The sequence below is a fragment of the Anguilla anguilla genome, chromosome 3 (genome assembly GCF_013347855.1).
Source record: "Anguilla anguilla isolate fAngAng1 chromosome 3, fAngAng1.pri, whole genome shotgun sequence".
NCBI lineage: Eukaryota > Metazoa > Chordata > Actinopteri > Anguilliformes > Anguillidae > Anguilla > Anguilla anguilla.
The window spans coordinates 68,707,978-68,726,773 of record NC_049203.1 but is presented as its reverse complement, the minus strand read 5'-3'; the positions used below and the strand labels follow the sequence as shown (position 1 = coordinate 68,726,773).

General features: G+C 46.5%; 1 protein-coding gene across 1 annotated transcript; it reads right to left on the bottom strand.

The window, feature by feature from the left end:
- Nucleotides 1-3,501: 3,501 nt before the first annotated feature.
- On the bottom strand, nt 3,502-13,302 carry LOC118223519 (protein boule-like). Its single transcript, XM_035410165.1, has 13 exons — nt 13,204-13,302; nt 12,473-12,578; nt 12,351-12,397; nt 10,963-11,100; nt 10,382-10,473; nt 9,232-9,292; nt 8,669-8,744; nt 6,239-6,399; nt 5,736-5,819; nt 5,392-5,439; nt 4,715-4,843; nt 4,337-4,432; nt 3,502-3,713 (listed from the first exon to the last, which is right to left on the bottom strand). The coding sequence occupies exons 3-13, from the start codon at nt 12,366-12,368 to the stop codon at nt 3,555-3,557; spliced, it is 1,062 nt and encodes a 353-aa protein (XP_035266056.1). The 5' UTR covers nt 12,369-12,397; nt 12,473-12,578; nt 13,204-13,302; the 3' UTR covers nt 3,502-3,554.
- Nucleotides 13,303-18,796: the final 5,494 nt, after the last annotated feature.

Below are 18,796 nucleotides of genomic sequence, written 5' to 3'. Positions count from 1 at the left end.
TATCCATATTATTGTCTCTTTCTACCCTGTTAATATGTCTCACACATCAATTACGTACACATCATACAAAAAAATAACTTTAAGCACGTTCTGAATTTCACACTACCGAGGCTATCGAATGAAATGATAAAACTTTGGACAGGTGAGTACAACAGGTAAGACTCTGAGCTGCACTTTCAGTATCAGTCCGAAGACCCCGGAAGAGTCTGAGACTTGAATCTGCTCCTTTCTCCAACGAGCAGAGGTGTGGAAACACAAAAATACCTGAGCAATCCCACGTCATCGCTCTTCTAAATCACGTCTTTTCCTTCTTCGAAAACCTGTCTGAAACCACAAACAGGTTTGCTGACACAAAATAAAACACAGACAGTTCATTTACGCGCGCGTAGGAGGAGCCCCGAGCGATTCCTAGCGATGACGTCCAGACTCGCTCTGTTCTGGATGAGCGGCGATAACGCTACAACTCACCATGGCGACGCAGAGGGAATTCTGATTGGCTGGCAAGACACCTCAAGACCTGCCATAAATGAACAAACGCGGGCGTTCGTCTGACCGAAAGCCTCACAGAAGCTGGGGATGGGATGCGTGCTCATCTGGTGAAATCCTGAGACCTGATGGGGGAGATTTTTAAGAGCGCTCTGGCCTCTTTTTTAAAAATGCTACATCATGAACTAGAGCTTAATTTGAGGAGTTGAGGGTTGATACTGAGTCTGACAGGCTGAGATTACACTGAGCCAAGGTTTTGGGGGGCAGTAAGACGAGCGAGATGGCACAGACCTGGTCAACCCATCTGAGAAAGGAAGAGTATCTGCATGGGAAATACAGAGGATGACATGAAATACTCTACAGAGACGAGAGAGGAAGGTAACCTGCGACCAGAGAAGAAGAGCGCCATTCTGTAGTCATAGCTAGGGGATTATGGGAATCAAAGTTTTTCAGATTCAGAAACAAAGCCAGACAAGACTGAACTAGGATTAAAGAGTAAATGGGGTGAAGACTGGGCCTGGGTCTGCCTATGGCTGTGTTCCAGCCTGGATCTATAGCTCGGGCCAACGGGGAGAGATCCAGGCCTGGCAGCTCAAGAGCCTCAACTGAAGAAGAAACAGGTGTGCCTGTACAGCTCAGGGAAGGGCACACACACACACACATTCCTCTCCTTACACACACACACACACACGCACGCACGCACACGCACACGCACACGCACGACACTCAGCAAGTGCACACATGTTCTCAGTCTTCCGAGTTTGTTTTTCACCCTCAAGGCAATAAATAATGAGGCAGCGCCCCCTGGTGTTGGCACTGTGAATTGAGAGTAAGGCCTGTATTATTGTATTGCGGAGGCTAGCTGCACTTTCAGTGTTTCAGGTATTGGTCAGACTGTAGCCCATAAGAGGCAATGCCTGCAACTTCCACCAAAAAAGCTTTTTTCAAAATAAATTTTAGAAGAAGTTCAAGGTCAAAACACTTATTGAAAAATAAATATTCCCTGTTTACAGTAGATAATCGTTGAAAATAAAAATGTGATAAAGAAACACTTCTGTACCTCATTTTTTAAAATAAAAAATAATTTTCATTTAAGAACATTTCTACAAATAAGAAAAAATCCAAGATATTGGCTCTCATAACAAAAATAAAATAGATCTTATACACTCCTATTCTAAAATACACATACACAGGAAAAAAAGAGGAAAATATTCAGAACAAAAGAGAACTAAATATAAGACTGCAGTTAAGAGACTTGCAATCAGGTTTTAAGAGTGGCAGTGTCCTTACGCAAGTCCACCAGTGGATGGCGTCTATATAACGTTCAGTGCATTTGGCATCTATTAAATAGTAACGAGCCAAAATCTGTAACGGAAGACATGTTCACAGATGGTTTGGATTCATTATGCTCCACTAACAAAAAGCGTTTTCTTTTTTGTGTACAAAAACTGCCGATAAAGCACCTATTAGACAGAATTTCCCAGACAGCACAGGCAACATACCGTTGGTTAGGAGGCTGTGGTGCTCACTGACCCTGAGCTGCTGGGGGGGTCTGACGCTCAGGGAGGGGCTCAGTCAGGGGGGGCCATGGGAAGGGGGGCGGGGTTCCTCTTTGAGTTGCCCTTACAGGACTCAGTCGGGGGGGGGGGGGGCGGATAAGAACACCCGAGTTTTGAGGCAGACGTGAAGGCGCAGAGGGGAAATGGGATGCTGACGGTTTACAGGGACACCTGACCGGCGTGTCTGCTGGTGTGGCGTGATGTCAGGTGAACAGGTACTAAGGGACGGGAGGAAGAAGGGCTGTGGATGGTTCTGCTTTAGGTCATTCAGGGCCTGGACGGCTGCAGCTCTGATCAGTGTAAGGTAAGAATGTAAGATGAGAACAGTGCAGATGTTTCTGGGGAACAGTCTCATGGCTGAATGGGGGTGCAGTTCATGTGTTGGGGACCAGGCTTGAGTGAGCATTGGGTTGATATCTTGGGGGTCAGGGGTTTAGAGTTGGATGAGTGTAGGGTTGATATCTTGGGGAGGTCAGGCCTTAAGATTTGGATGAGGGCAGGGTTGATATCTTGGGGGTCAGGGGTTAAGAGTTGGATGAGTACAGGGTTGATATATTGGGGAGGTCAGTGGTTTAGAGATGGATGAGTATAGGGTTGATATCTTGGGGGTCAGGGGTTTAGAGTTGGATGAGTGTAGGGTTGATATCTCGGGGAGGTCAGGCCTTAAGATTTGGATGAGGGCAGGGTTGATATCTTAAGAGTTGGATGAGTGCAGGTTTGATATCTTAAGAGATGGATGAGTGCAGAGTTGATATCTTGGGGGTCAGGGGTTAAGAGTTGGATGAGTATAGGGTTGATATCTTGGGGGTCAGGGGTTTAGAGTTGGATGAGTGCAGGGTTGATATCTTGGGGGTCAGGGGTTTAGAGTTGGATGAGTGTAGGGTTGATATCTTGGGGGTCAGGGGTTAAGAGTTGGATGAGTGCAGGGTTGATATCTTGGGGGTCAGGGGTTAAGAGTTGGATGAGTGCAGGGTTGATATCTTGGGGGTCAGGGGTTAAGAGTTGGATGAGTGCAGGGTTGATATCTTGGGGGTCAGGGGTTAAGAGTGATGAGTGCAGGGTTGATATCTTGGGGGTCAGGGGTTAAGAGTTGGATGAGTGTAGGGTTGATATCTTGGGGGTCAGGGGTTAAGAGTTGGATGAGTGCAGGGTTGATATCTTGGGGGTCAGGGGTTAAGAGTTGGATGAGTGCAGGGTTGATATCTTGGGGGTCAGGGGTTAAGAGTTGGATGAGTGCAGGGTTGATATCTTGGGGGTCAGGGGTTAAGAGTTGGATGAGTGCAGGGTTGATGGTTCAGGGTTAGGTGGGTGTCCTTCCTCTTTCGGAGTTGGGAGCACGGTTCATGTCTCGAGGGTACGGATTTAAGGCTTGCCTGGTTCATCCAGATGCTGATGTCATGAAGTCTTCCTCTCCGCCCGCCCGCCCCCCTCCCGAGTCCCCCTGGCCAGAGCGTCTTCGGGGGCAGTGGCCCAGCTCCGTAGCCCCTCCCCCCACCCAGCCCATCGCTCCTACTTGAGGGGCTCGGCGGGGGGCGGGGGGGACAGGCTGCCGACGTCGGGCCGGTACTCCTTGCGGGGGTGGGAGCAGTGGGGGCTGCGGCTGTACCGGGCCTTCAGGCCCACCTGGGAGTGGGGGAACCCTCTTCTCACGCAGTGAAACCGCTGTTCCTGGGGGGACGCAATAGAGGGGTGCGCAAGCTCAGCAGACACTACTGGAAGGGATGGACAGACTCCCATTGGCTGACCCACCTAGACCAGTGTTACGATTGGATATACAGATGGACAAGCTCATCCTGGACCAGCTAATGGGGGACTACAACCTGCAGCCACAATGGGCATCATTCTGAAATGTATATCGATATGTTATGGATGTAGTCTGTATGTATTTTGTACATGCCCCCGCCAAGGCGTAACTTGGCGGGATGGCATACCTGCCATCCCAATTTACGCTTTTAGTTCTGGGTTAGCATAGTTAATATTTGTAAGTCACTGTGGATAAGAGCGGATTTGGGACATGATAAGCAATATCCGCACACAAACAAGAAGGGCTGCAGTAATATCACTACTATCTGACTCACTAATGCCACTGATGTGTATCAGTCATTTTAGCTTGAGCCATCTGTGCTGCAAATCGAACGCGTTTCGGCGCAGAGCTGGCCAAATTAACGCATTAGTGATCATCAGCCCAGTGTTTACAGAAAACGGGTTTCCACTGGCAGCCACACAAACCGGAAACGATCCCAGAAATTAAACAAACGTAACGCTAGAAATCAGGCGAAAAGAGCTCTTACCTTTCCTATTTCCTGTTGCATGATGGGAGCCATTCCTCCAGGACTCTGGGCGTAAAGCTGATGATAGGCTGGCTGCACCATGTGATCAATGTAGGGCTGCCATGGCGACACATGAAGATGGCAGTGAGTAGCTGGTACATACAGCATGTGAGTATGTTGCATGTGCATCACGTTCTGTATTGTGTGGGTGTGACCGTGTTGTAGGTTTCAGCCAGAAACAGTGCATCAGTCAGGCTTTTAAGCACGTGCAATGAATGCATATGTGTGCATGTGAGTGTGTGTGTGTATGTGAGTGTGTGTGTGTGTGTGTGTGTGTAGCGCAGTGTGTATGAGTGTGTGAGAGTGTTTATCTGTGTGTGTTTGTGTGTGTAGTGGTACCTCGGGGACAGATGCCTCCAGCAGGGGCATGGGGGGGGGCACACAGCCCCCGTCTGCAGGCAGGTCCAGGGGCTGGTACAGCAGCTCAGACGGCTGCAGGTAGAGCAGGGGGCTGCTGGGCACTGGAGACTAAGACAAACACAGACACACGCACGCGCACGCACGCACACGCACACGCACACGCGCACGCGCACACGCACACACACACACATGCACACACACGCACGCACACGCGCACACGCACACACACACACATGCACACACACACACAGGCTTAATCCATTTAGCTTACATTGATACAATTTATACATTTATATCACAGACAATTGCATTAAAAGCAATTACAGCAATTGAATGGACAGACTACTTTAGTCTAATAAATATAATTTCAGTGTATGTTTTTGATTTGTATAGACAGGTTTTGTGTCCGATAAAGGATATTTTAGATGCTTAGCGAAGCTTTAGAATGGGTCTGTGGTTCAAAGCAAAACAGAAAAATACACTTTCTGCACATTATGCCTCCAGTGGCTGTACTTGTACTACCTGATTATTTTTGTAAAGAGAGGAAAGCTTTAATATTATCGTCAGTTGAAGTGTTTCCAGCGAGGCACGCAGCCTGACGCCGCAGCGCTCGGCGTGAGAGGAGGCGGGGCTTATACAAGGCCACGCCCTCTTACCTGTGACATGTTCCACTGCAGAGGGCCTGGAACGCACTGCGCTGGAGCCTGACAGGGAGGGAGAGAGAGAGAGAGAGAGAGGGGGGGGAGAGAGAGAGAGAAAGAGAGAGAGAGAGGGGGGGAGGGGGGGGGGGAGAGAGGGAGAAAGAGAGAGAGAGAGGGGGAGAGAGAGAGAGAGTGAGAGAGAGGGAGAGAGAGAGAGAAAGAGTGAGAGAGAGAGAGAGAGAGAGAGAGAGTGAGAGAGAGGGAGAGAGAGAGTGAGAAGCTCAACAGCTCTGACCTGCACCCTGGTGCATTTAAAAAAAAAAAACTTTATTTAAACCTTTGCAGGTTGGCATACTGACCTGGTAGTGGTGGTACGTGGGCTGCGGGTAGACTGGCGGGGCCTGGTGGGCGACCATAACTGGAGAACCGGACATGGACCGGGGCTACAGACCCGCCGAGACCACGGCACACATCCAGGTAAAACAGAAAGAAAAAAAAGAGAAAAAAAAGCTAGTTAAGTTATCATCCATTATTGTTATGCTTCAGTATGAATGAATGTGTTACAGACATGGGTACAAGATATGGCAATATTTCAAATAAGTCTTACGGTGGCTGTACATACAAAGCGCACAACTTCCTGCGGGAAGTTCTCACAGGAACATCCATCCATCCATCCTTCCATCCATATCATCCATTATCATCCAATAATGGATGATAACTAACTAGCATTTTTTTAACATTAGAACTGTAATGTGTACACCATCACAAAAAAACGTTTAGTGTTCGCATAGTGATTGGACAGTGGACGGGTGAGCGGGGATCGCGTGGTGATTGGACGGTGGACAGGCGGGCGGGCACTCACAGGCCAGTGCTGCGCTGGGGGGCTCATCTCGGGGGGGTGGAAGTACGCCACGCCGTTGTGGTAGGTGTAGGGGTACCCCGTGGAGGTGGTGAGGTACATGGTGCCCGCGGAGGCGGGGATGGCGATACCCGGGCTGGGACTGGAGATGGAGAACCCGCTCGCTGGAGAGACACACACACACACACACACACGCACACACACACACACGCTCACTGCCCAGCTGTTGCCCAAGGGATGTATGGGAGGGGTTCGTTCGGCAGGGATAGCGTTGTTCATTGCTCAAGTGACCCCTATTGGCTGTCAGGGTACCCATGGTTTGCTCTCTGTGCACACGTATGATTGGGTCTCCTCCACCCTCTGCTCTGCACATGTGCAGCTCGTGGCTGCGGTGTGAAAAGAAGCATCTGGCTGGCACCATGTGATCGGAGGACTGTGAGTTGTTTCACTCCCCTGAGCTGGCAGCAGGGGGTGCACAAGAGCGCGCTTGTACATGGTTCGCGAATTGGACATTCCAAATTCACATGGACTTGGAGATGCTACGTTTTTTTAAAAACGGAGGGAGGGTAATTTGTGAGTAGCTCATATAAGTGTCTAGACAGAGAGAACATAAAATGCTAGTCTCTCAATATGCAATTTCAATAAAAATAATTAAATCCCTGAGTTATGAGCAGGCTGCAGAAATGACGGCGTAAAGTCAGACAGAAACTATGCCGGCTGGGAAGAGTTTATCCACACTGGAGATCAGGGCCCTGGGAAGCGGGAAGATTAACGGCACTGGGCTCCACATCTGAGGCCCGGTCGCGTTAATGACTTGACGAGGGGGCGCGAGTATCCTACGGGTCCTGTGATTGGCCGACCTCCCAGAACTCCGCACGTCGCCGCACGACTGACCTCTGTCCGGTCCTCCGCGTCACGGGGGTGTGAAAGAGCGCTGACGTTCTAAGAGTGCGTTCTGCGGGACCACACATGCATTAAGGAGCCTCCTCAATTTTACTGGTGAGAAGAAGATTCTCATTTTCGAGAAGAGTTAAATTCGAAAAAACACGACCTATCCATTCACATGCATTTTGGTATATTGGTTTTAAGTAGTTAAACAGCCAATAGAAGAGAGCGGAGTGTTTTTTTCTTTTTCCATCTAATTGTTGCATGGGTTTTTAAAATGGCAGCCGTGTTTGAAATCCAGCGCAAGATGGTTTCCAGGCAAAGCCATGCACAGCGATGCTTGCAGGGCTCAACGGATGGGTCGCATTAACGTGCAGACAGGGGGACAGGCAAGGCGACGGGCAAGTAGGCATGGGTACCGTTAAGCGGTAAGTGTGGGAAGAGCAAGCCCATGGCGGACTCAACAGATTACACCAGTGATACGGAATTTAAGAAGATTTTCCCAGCTCGAAAGGGCCACATTTGGTCTGGATATGGTCAGCAATGTGGGTACTTTTCGGTTTCATGTCTACCACCTTGAGAGCCAATTAAGAGAAGGACTGCATGGGATTTAGAATTGTGTCACTGGTATGGTGACACCATGATATGCACTTTCGTACATCTCTTTGGATAAAAGAGTCTGCTAAATAAATGTAACGTAATGTAATGTATGGGACCAGCTAGACTATGTTAAATGTGTGGACTGATCACAGCATGAAGATAAAGTCCTGCAGCCTCTGTAGTTGAGTAGCTTTACGCATCTGAAGTCACACGGGCTGAATTTGGTCGTTCGTGTCACACGTTTCACTGGCTTTTTATAAATGTGAGATCTGAACGAACCACGATGCCAAGCTGCGTGAAACAGAACACCACCGCTGATGCCTACACTGCTGGCTCAGGATCAGTCCGCTTTGTGAAAATCACACACACACTGCTTTCTTCGCATTCAGGTGTAGGGATGAGTCACTCAGCCGTTCGGAGACATGGATCATTGTCTCTTCGAACAGAACGCGTTGAACGCATTCATTCGTTTGCTTTCCCTCTCAATAGCTGGCCTAGAGCAGGGCAGCCCAACCCTGTCACTGGAGACCTACCATCCAGGAGGTTTTCACTCCAGCCCTAACAAAGCACACCTCATTCAGCAGCCAGAGCAGGGCAGCCTAACCAAACCCTTTTCCTGGAGATCTAACAGTCCAGTAGGCTTTAATTTCAACCCTAACAAAGCACACCTCCTTCACCACCCAGGGCGGGGATGCCCAACCCAGCCCCTGTTCCTGGAAATCTACGGTCCAGTAGGTTTTAATTTCAACCCTAATTCGGCACACCTGATTCTAGCGATTATCAGCTGAACGAGACCTCCAGCTCCTGAATGCGGTGTGCTTTGTTAGGGTTTGAAGATGGTAGATCTCCAGTAACAGGGTTGGGAAGCCCTGCGCTAAAGTTATATAAGGTTGGCCGTGTGTGACCCACAGACAGGCAGCAGAATGGCTTTGGCGTAGGGGTACGTACAGGGCACTCCCAGTTGCTGCTTGCGGATGGCCTGGCCGATGTTGAGCCTCTTGTCCCTGAAGCAGAGCCGATCAGCCTGGGAGAGAGAGAGAGAGAGAGAGAGAGAGAGAGAGAGAACAGGGCTGGTTAAAACAGGCTAAGCCATTGGAGTAGCACACACACACACACTCACACAAACAACACTCACACACGCACAAACATGCCGCACAGCTCACACGCAGACACACCACACACCACTCACACACACACCGCACAGCTAACACACACGCACACACACACACCCCACTAACACACACGCCCCTGTAGCACATACACACACCGCCACAGCCGAAGAGGATGTAGCTGGCACACGAGGGACTGCCGATCACGTGATTGGCCTGCACCAGTGACAGCAGCGTAAACACGCCTCCTGTTCTGCCACGGACACCCAAAACCCCCCCAAACCCCCTTCTGCCTGGGCGCACCCCCTGATGGGGGGCCTCGGTTCTCCAGAGGTTCTCTGGAAGTTCTGTTCATATTTGTGGGTCTCTCTGGATTAACGAGTCAGGTGTGCACAGACTCACGCTCACATCATGAATGATCTTCTGGGCGTCCTCCTGAGTCTCGAAGGTCACGAAGCCGTACCTGTGAAACAGGTACATAATCACCACCCCATCACCGTCATTATCAGCTTAAAATACGCGTGTGATTTAAAGGCGCAGTGCAACATTGTCGTAAGAACATCAGGAACGTAGGACAAACTCACTCAGCTGCCCTGTCATGTTTAGATTCATGCAGCTAGCTATGCGCTAAAGCGATTCTGCTGAGGTGCCTTGCTGAAAAATTCCAATTTTCTAACCGCAACACCACACTTTCACTACCAGAAATGGATCAGAAGAAATCGCCCTTATTAAAAGAGCAGAATCATTTAAAGAATAGATTAAACGTGCTCAGGTCCATTTAACATCAGAACTCTGGCAGTAGTATATAGTGCAGTGGTTCAGGAACTGGACTTCTAACTCCGGGGTTGCAGGTTTGATTCTCTGGTGGGGCATGACTGCGCCTTTCATTACGGCACTGAAACTGACCTGCTTCAGTAAAACATCCAGCTGTACACACAGACTGAATTGAATGCTTATTAGCTGCACTAACTGCTCTGGATAACAGCATTAGGCTAATTGCCTAAGACAGTCAAAGATGAAAACGTAAAATGGCACTAGTATTACCCAACTCCATGTCTGAAGCTGTACCCTCTCAGTATTACGATAGACTTAAAATTATGGAAAAATGGTGAAAAAAAATATTTTCACATTACTGACTGTGTTGATATGTAAGTGAATAGAACTAATCTCATTGAACCACCTCGCTGCTTAACAACCGTTGCTATTAATTTGTGTCACAATAAACTGATCTGGCTTTTCCCCTGAGGCAGTACAATGAAAGCAGGAATCAGCCTCAAACACAATGTGCTCATTAACCCGTCTCAGCTGAAGTGCTCTGTGGATGCCCTGCTCAAGCAAAGCTTTCCTGAGCTACAATCAATCCAGGCCTAATATTTTCCGGAAAAAAAAATATAAAAGTGTGCAGTGTATTTCTTCACCGAGTAGCCACACTGACGGATTTTAAGCTCATCTCCAGCTCTGATAGAAACAGCTGGTTTTCTGGATGGATGGTGTTTGTTATATCGTTTGTCACACGTCCTTATTTTAGACCCGGCCTTGGGTTCACACTCACCCCTTGGACACCCCCGCACGGTCAATAACGATCTTCACCTCCTTCACCGCGCCGTGCTGGGAGAAGAACCGCCGCAGGTCACTCTCGTTCGTCTGGACACACACACACACACACACACACACACACAGACGCATGCACACACACACACACACACACACACAGACGCATGCACACACACACACACACACACACACACACAGACGCAGGCGCACACAGACGCATGCACACACACACACGCACACGCGCAGACGCACGCACACACGTACACACACAAATACACACGCACACACACACGTACAAACACGTACGCACACACACACGCACGCACACACACGTACAAACACGCACGCACACACGTACACACACACGCACGCACGCACACCCACACACACACAGTCAACATGTTTATTTAGGTTACAGAATCTATGGCACATTATCACATCAGCTAATAATGCCCGTCATAACATCTGAAAAGAAGTTCATTTTACGATATTATTGTTCCAATCCCAATATGGACCCCAATATTATTGTGTGCATCCCCAATTTTATACATCAAATTAAGAGCTTTAAGTGTGACTCACCTTAAAGTCGATTCCTCCAACAAAGATTCGGTTAGGGATGATCGTACCATAGCGGGGGGCGTGATGGGGGGGCACGCTCGAACAGGGAGACACCGGGGCGGGAGAGGGGGTGCTGGTCTGCGTCTGGTTACAGGCGAACTAAAACCGGGAGATTAAAATCACGGATAAATTAGCGCATTCACCAGCGACTGAATTACAGCACGTCAACAGACAGCCAATCAGTGAAATTCTGTTACCAGACTACAGGTATGGCTAATCAGCTCCATGTCCTGTAGTCCTAAACTGGATATTAATCCCAACAGGCCTGTTTTAGGAGCGTGACTGCCTAATTTGTTTCATATACCTGTGTACATGATGCCTTAGCCACTGGCTGTTTCTGTTCTAACCATTCTAACACAGCGATGATAAACTTATCCAATCATTGACTTTTATATACAGAACATTTACATTTGTCTCCAAGCCACAATGGACAGAAGAAATTCAACCGATAATGTTTAGTTTAACCAATCATATTAATTTTAAAAATGAACGAATTAAAGGTTACCGCACGTGCATTATCCTCAAAAATAATATTTACAGTAATAAGGCGTTACGGTTTTAATTTGTACATTTTATTTAGTCTACGGGACCACAATTTACAAAACATGCGTCCAAGTTGCAGTTACTGCCCAACGACCTTCAAGCATTTGAACTTTTGCTCCTTTCAGAAAGACGGGCATTCCCATTTTAAACGCAGAATGGGTAACCCACACACGCAACAATGGCAAGTGCTAATTTGCCTAGCTAACATTAATCACTCGCTGTTAAACTAATACAAGATGTACTCATACAAGTTTACACATGTGATGCCATGTAATTGACCAGCTATAAAGCTATATAACTCCCTTGTGCTTTCTAGATCTGTTAGCTAACTGAATTATGAATCATTCATCCCTAGTAGTATCGGTCAATAATTAGCTACCCATAGCTAGCGATCATCAAACTACAGCAGGAACAAAAACGTTACACTGTCACAGCCACCTAGCGCGCGATCTCACAAAAATGGACATTTACAATATAGCTCATCTTGAAAAGCACAAAATAACATTTGCACTTGCAAGAGAATAAGGTTTGTAAAGTAACAGCAACAGAAAACTTAAATGTCGATCATGGGGCAGTCCCGAATATCTAACTCATTAGCATAATTCAACAATGTAGGCATCAAAATCAATAGCCAACTTTAGTGGATAACTTATAAAAATCAAAAAACATTGTCGATCTTACCTAGCTGCTACATATACTTATTCTGATGATGTAATTTAACTACCATAAATAGTTAACAGTAATTATCGTAATCTAGGTTAGGCCAGCAGGCTACAATCATTCTAACCTTACAAGCTTTCACTTACAGTTGTTTCGTTCTCCATCTTAGGAATCGGCTTGATTGAATATTAATCTAGAACAGACGTAAATTAAATTAATATTTGTAACTGAGTAAGATAGATACGCTAAACTATTCGAACTTGAGTACCACACAGGCTCCTTGGACCACGGGACCGGACCATTCGTCGAGCGATCGCCTCCGGCCTGACGAACTCCTCGCGAACTCCAGTTCTGTTCCACTGTAGCTCACCCTACTGGAGAAAAAACACAACTGAACCAATTTTCTTCGATACACGCGCAAGGCAAAAATCACCTGGTAACTCAGAGTTTGGGCTACTATAAAACGAGGTAAATTAATTTACATCTTGGTAATATACACGTTGCTGTATATTTCTTATAACTGTTCTTTTACTTCAAAATATTGTAAATCGGAACCGTGACCCCTCTACACTAAGTGAAATGGAACGCTCCAATCGGTGTTTGATTGACATGCTGTTGTTTGGCGGGAGATGCCATCTTCGGAAATAAAGATGCTACTTGTCATGGAAAGAAGTTTACATTCCTTTGAAAACGTGCGGTATCAATCGATTTTTCGAGGTGACTTATGGCAGTACGAATAACAAACTATAGTATCTGTCCAAATGGAAATGTCTAATAATGTTGCTAGCTGGAATGTTTGTAGCATTTTTAAGATGGCTCAGTAACGTTAGCCACGAAGCTAGAAGCGGACGTTACCTGAATTGTCCTTGGCTAGGCCTGTGTGGATAACGGTGAATAGCCCCTTCGTTGACAGTACACAAATCAAAGCTCTTATAGTACATGTATATTTAGCTAATAAAAATGAATCCAGTCTTAATCACTTCAGAGCAAAGCACTCACGTTTATTGAAGTAATCATACAAAATACTCAAAATAGTCCAAGGGGAAAAAAAACAGGAACATACAGCTGATTCATACTAGCACCAAGCAAAAGCGAGAACAAGCTTGGAGAGCGAGTGGCTAACTGCCTGTGGAACAGGAGGTCTCTTTAAGAACATTTTGGAAGGGGTTGGGGGGGGTGTTGCTGGGGGAGGTTTTGATGTATACAGCACCTGTTGCTGTCTTCAAGTTCCCTGTGCTTTGATTGCCTCTTGCAGAGAGAGAGAGAGGGAGAGGTGGGCAACAGGATCAGCGAATCTGCAGGTTAGTCTACTCTTAAGACGTAAACAAAAAGTGTCCTGGTCTTGCTGGTCCACATCACAGACTCATCCAGGCCAATCTGCCCTGCGCTGTTAGGTGCTGTCACCATGGTTACATGTATGTAGTGCCTTACTTGCGGTTGCATGTTAGCAGTGACATTTCACGGACTGCTTTGCTCTTGCTGTTCTGTCACACATTTCAAGGGGGAGGATGGAAATCTTACATTTTAATGGCATGCACCAGACACGTCTGAATGCTGCAACCATTCGTGGGCTTAGGATGCATGTCTAAGTGACGCAGACAGAGTGAAGATTTTTTTTTGCTGTTGTTATCACAGCGTGCGGTCACTGTTAGTTTGGCCAGGGTGGCGCAGTTCCGAAAAGCCAATCTGAAAATAAACGGCAATATCAGGTGACGTGTGTGCCGTATCTCTTTTTATTATTATGGAAAGGGAATATTAAATGGCATTTGAAACACAAACAGACAACAAGACAAAGTGCTGCTATTTGAGTGCACGTGGCACTGTGCCGTATTCTGGGTATAGGGGTCCTGTGCCATGCTGTGTCATACTGCCCTGTAATTGGCTGTTACACATCCATACCATTCCATTCAGTGACTTACCTTTGTCGGAATTGGGACGGGAGCAGGGGAGGTGGGGGTGGGGGGGGTGGGGGGGGGGGGGGGGGGGTGGGGGGGGGCAGAGAGAGGTCCCACACTGTAAGATTCAGTCAGTCAGTCAATTTAGGAAGGAAAGACAGACACTTCTCCATTATCCAGGGAGAAGGGGCGATAAGGGTAGAGAGAGAGAGAGAGTGGGAGAGAGAGAGAGAGTGAGAGGGGGAGAGAGAGGAAGCGAGTGAGAGAGAGGGAGAGAGAGAGAGAGAGAGAGAGGGACTTAAACTCTGGCCTCCTATGCCTGTGTTCACATTCCAGAGCGGTATCATTAACATTGAACTGAGCTGTCACTCTCGCTCTCTCTCTCTCTCTCTCAATCTCTCTCTCTCTCTTCCACTCTCTCTCTCAGTCTCTCCCTTTTCCATCATACACATCGCGGTCCCTTAATAAGTGACTTTCATTTTTACCCTCGTTCTCTTGTTCTCCCAGCCTAATCCATCCTTTATAAGTATTTATCTGAGGATCGTTTTCCTCTTTTTCTTTTCTTCTCCATTCTTTCCCTGTGGAAAATGAGACAAGGCCTTTGTTGAAGCTACTCTCCCAACAGCCAAGGGGTGTAAATTTAGGTTGAGTGAGGCTTTTGGATATAAATGGACTAGGCTAACCCCAATAATACATCTTAGGTTTAACCTGGATATAGACTGTCTACGTCTTAGTCGGCTTGAAAGCGTTCTCTTCTCAACCAAATTTGGCTGGGTTTTCACCTGAATGGATTTTCACTGACTTCACCTCGAAAAAAGTTCACTGGGATGGTAAAAGATAAAGTGAAACAAAACAAAAACAAACTACAAATAAGCCAAGAAATGGAAATGAATAAAGGATCAGCACAGACCATCAGTTGTGAACAATAGTGTAAACAAGTGGGTTTTTTCCACCTTGCTCCACTAGGCCACGGTATTAGTTTTTTCCAGTTCCAATTCATAGTGACATAAAATATAGCAAAAACAAACACATCAAATTATCAAAATGACCTAAACATGTAACTAAAGTTGTCCTCTGGGTAAAATATACATGTAAATTATTGGATTGGGTAAGTGGTGAGGTGGGTTAATAATGCTAATTGTGATATTCGGTCCGCCGGAGAGGCGGATTGGTCTCGGCTGCGTCGGCTGGTGGAGAGAGCACACACACCTGGGCTGCGTTGGCCAATCCGCCCAGGTGCTTAAAGGTGTGCTGCTCTCCACAGTTCGGGGCCGAGACCGGGAGCACGTTTCTTTATTTCGTTTATTTGTTTAGTTTGTGTTCACGTGTTTGACAGAGCAGAAAACGAAAGTGAACCACTACTGGAAAGTGGTCGCTCTGTTCTACTTCCTTTTGCGACAACCAATGGTAAATGGACTGCATTTATATATGGACTGCATTTATATAGCGCTTTTATCCAAAGCGCTTTACAATTGATGCCTCTCATTCGCCAGAGCAGTTAGGGGTTAGGTGTCTTGCTCAAGGACACTTCGACATGCCCAAGGCGGGGTTTGAACTGGCAACCCTCCGACTGCCAGACAATCGGTCTTACCTCCTGAGCTATATCGCATGGTGTTTCCCGGAACTGCCGCATCTCCCTCCCAGGGGTGTCACGCTGGCGTGTGACACTAATTTCGCTGCATAAGGTATTCACTGTTGGAATATGTGCGTGCTAACAGTCTTTTATTTTTTAATCACTCATTTGTAGTTTTTATTTTGTCACAAACCTATTTCTTTTTTAAAAAGTCTGGCTGCAGTAGACAAATATATAAGAAAGGTTAACTTGGGGACAGAACTGACTGATGGAAATGAGTGCATTTTTACTTAAGAACTAAACATTTACTTTATGAACACTGCATGAGGTAAATATTGAAAAACAGTGCTACCAAAGTAAAACACTGCAGAATACTTTAGAATGATGGATGCTCCACAATGGCATTGTAATTTTAGCAGTCAAAACCAAACTTCCACTTTGTTTCTGGTTTATCTTTTACTGGTATTAACCTGCTTCAACCCCAATGAGATTTTTTTTAATGGACAACCAAAACATTGAATACAAATGTGTGTAAGAGTTCTGGAAACATCAGAAAGGCTTCTCTTATGAAAGAGAACTGATGCTTTTCCAGCGGTTTACAGCCAAATTTTTCTTTATGCAATCCTTCAGATTCCCATGCACAGTCTCATTTTTTGACAGTGGTCTTCTGTGCACAAAAAGGTGTTTCTTAAAAAACAAAAAAAGGTGGTTGGATGTAACATACACAAATGAATTCTGTCAGTCAGTGAAGTACACTGTCAAATCACCCCAAACTGGACTGAAATTCAAAGCATGTTTCAATGCAATCAACATATCAACTCTATTCTTGGATTTAGTCCATTTATTGTGATGTTCAACAATGTCATAAATATTATGTGTGCCTGTGTGTGTGTGTGCGTGTGTGTATGTGAATGTGCGTGTGCCTGCATATGTGTATGTGAGTGTGTGCGCTTGTGTGTGCGTGCATGCATTTGTACGTGTGCGTGCATTTGTGTATGTGTCTGTGTGTGCCTGTGTGTGTGTGTGTGTGTGTGTGCATGCATTTGAATGTGAGTGTGTGTGTGTGTCTGGGTCTCCCAGCCTGGGCCTCCTCCCTCCCTTCCCCAGCAGTGTGTTCTGGACTGGCTGTCCGTTGGCAGGGCACTGCTGCGTTTCAGGGCCTGTGGAGAGAGGCAGCAGGCTGTTGTTTCCCAAGCCCGGCAGAGTGTGTCTGACAGCCCAGCAGGAGCTGCAGCCCCGCTCCGCGCCACCCACTCTACAGAATGCGCACCTCCCTCCTCCGCGTCGCTCTCTCTCCCTTCTTCACGACCGCGAGAAGGCCTTGACAGTACCGTGCCAGTTTCGCCGGTGCCCGCGAAAAAAACACGGCAAAGAGAAGAAGTAGAAGAAGAAGCGTACATTGCTTCACGTCTGGCCTTGTCTCCGTCCTTCAAAAGTCCCTTAATCGCGCGTCCCTTTCAGTGCGTTCTGAGCCCATGCTGCCTGCCTGCATTATGAAAGCAGAAACGCGGATCTGTTTTTAGCAGAACAGCGTTGTAGCTACCCACTGTATATGCCTTCAAAGTCGTTGGCTTTGCACGAGACACCATGCATAATTCTGTTCAAACGTCTTGAGCGCTGTACTTTTCTTTCGACGTTGCGCGCACAAGAAATTATTAAACAACTTTTCCTAGTCGGTCTAGAATTTATTTCGATTGTATGCAAGGAGACGAAGAAGAAATATATGCCACCAAAAAAAAAAAAAAGCGTCCGGAGAAATACATTTTAAAACTATGCAGCAGACGGCTTTATTGTTGTGTCTGCGTGTTGACTTGCATGTAATATTCAATGTTTTGTTTTGAATGGCCGAATTATAAATCTGCTCAAAATGATAACGTCTGCAAAAAAAAAAACAGAATGAGAATGAGTAGCCCATTTTGTTCTCCAGCTCGTCTGCTTACAGTACCACTGAACATTTCAGCAGGGAAGTGTGAGGTAGGACGGCGGCGCTAATGATCCGCAGGACCGTCCAACATTCCGCAACACCTCCTTTCCACCCGACACCTGCTAGGCTACTGTACTGGAACCACCGAGAACACCGTGCATACCTCCTTTCGTAAGTATTTGAAAGAAACGACTTCGCTTATAACCGCTAACTCTTTCCGTCAGACTGTAGATGCGCTCATAACTTAATTAGCAATCATATGACAGTCCCGGGAAAGTAGCCTGGCAATGATTTTCAGTGTCGGTTTTAGTTTTCGCATGAATCCTTGCTCAGTTTGCACCGCTAAAAATAGCATACCGATTACGATGGTCGTTGCTTTGATAGTTTTGTCATGAACTAGGCGTATTTTAGTTTCCCCCTTTTTTTTTAAAACGAATTTTATTTATTTATTTTAAATCAGCGGTAGGGGGAGTCGAAGCGCTTTAGCGTGGATGAAGTTTGCAGTGAATCAGCTTGTTTCTTGTTTTCGGCTTCTATGCCTGATGAATAGAACAGCCAGAACAATAAAGTAAATATCTGGAAAAGACACTACACAGCGTCACAAAAATAACGGTGAACTTTCCCATTGTTTCATTTAGGCCACGTGATGTGTATTAGCCAGCGCACGAACACAACGATAAGCAGGCTCTCGATTCGAAGGTTAGTAACTAGCCTATAGGCTGTAGTGGCTTGCTCTAAGTATTTGTTTATTTTTTCCTGAAGTTGTAGGCTAGTTTACTGAAATAGCCCACCTGTCAGTTGTAAACCAGACTCTTCAACGAACGAGTGGCTGTTGTTCCGAGTTTTGCTGTTTGTCTTGATGGAGAACTAGGATAATTACCCATGCTGTTATGGAAACGAAAGAAACATTTGCAGGTGCTGTATGGTTGTATTCGGGCTGACTGCAAACGGAATAATGCTGCGGTATGTCCAGGAGTATTTTGTACATTGCAATACAAAAACCATGGTCCACGCTGGATGTCTTCCGTTCTGTAGCCTATTTAAACAAACACTGATTAAATTGTGTTGGTAGCAACAAATCCGTTTGATTTGATTTTATTGATAACACATAGCCTACTATAGGCTACGCATGGGAACGGGTCATTATAAGAACTCAGTCATCCGTTCATTTTTAAAGTGGCTTTAGTATTCGTATTTTCT

Excerpts from the sequence above, each read along its gene's own strand:
- LOC118223519 (XM_035410165.1), bottom strand. Across the intron at positions 5,440-5,735 it reads CCACGTACCACCACTACCAG|GCTCCAGCGCAGTGCGTTCC; the intron begins GTCAGTATGCCA and ends CCTCCCTGTCAG. Across the intron at positions 3,714-4,336 it reads TGCAACAGGAAATAGGAAAG|GAACAGCGGTTTCACTGCGT; the intron begins GTAAGAGCTCTT and ends GCGTCCCCCCAG.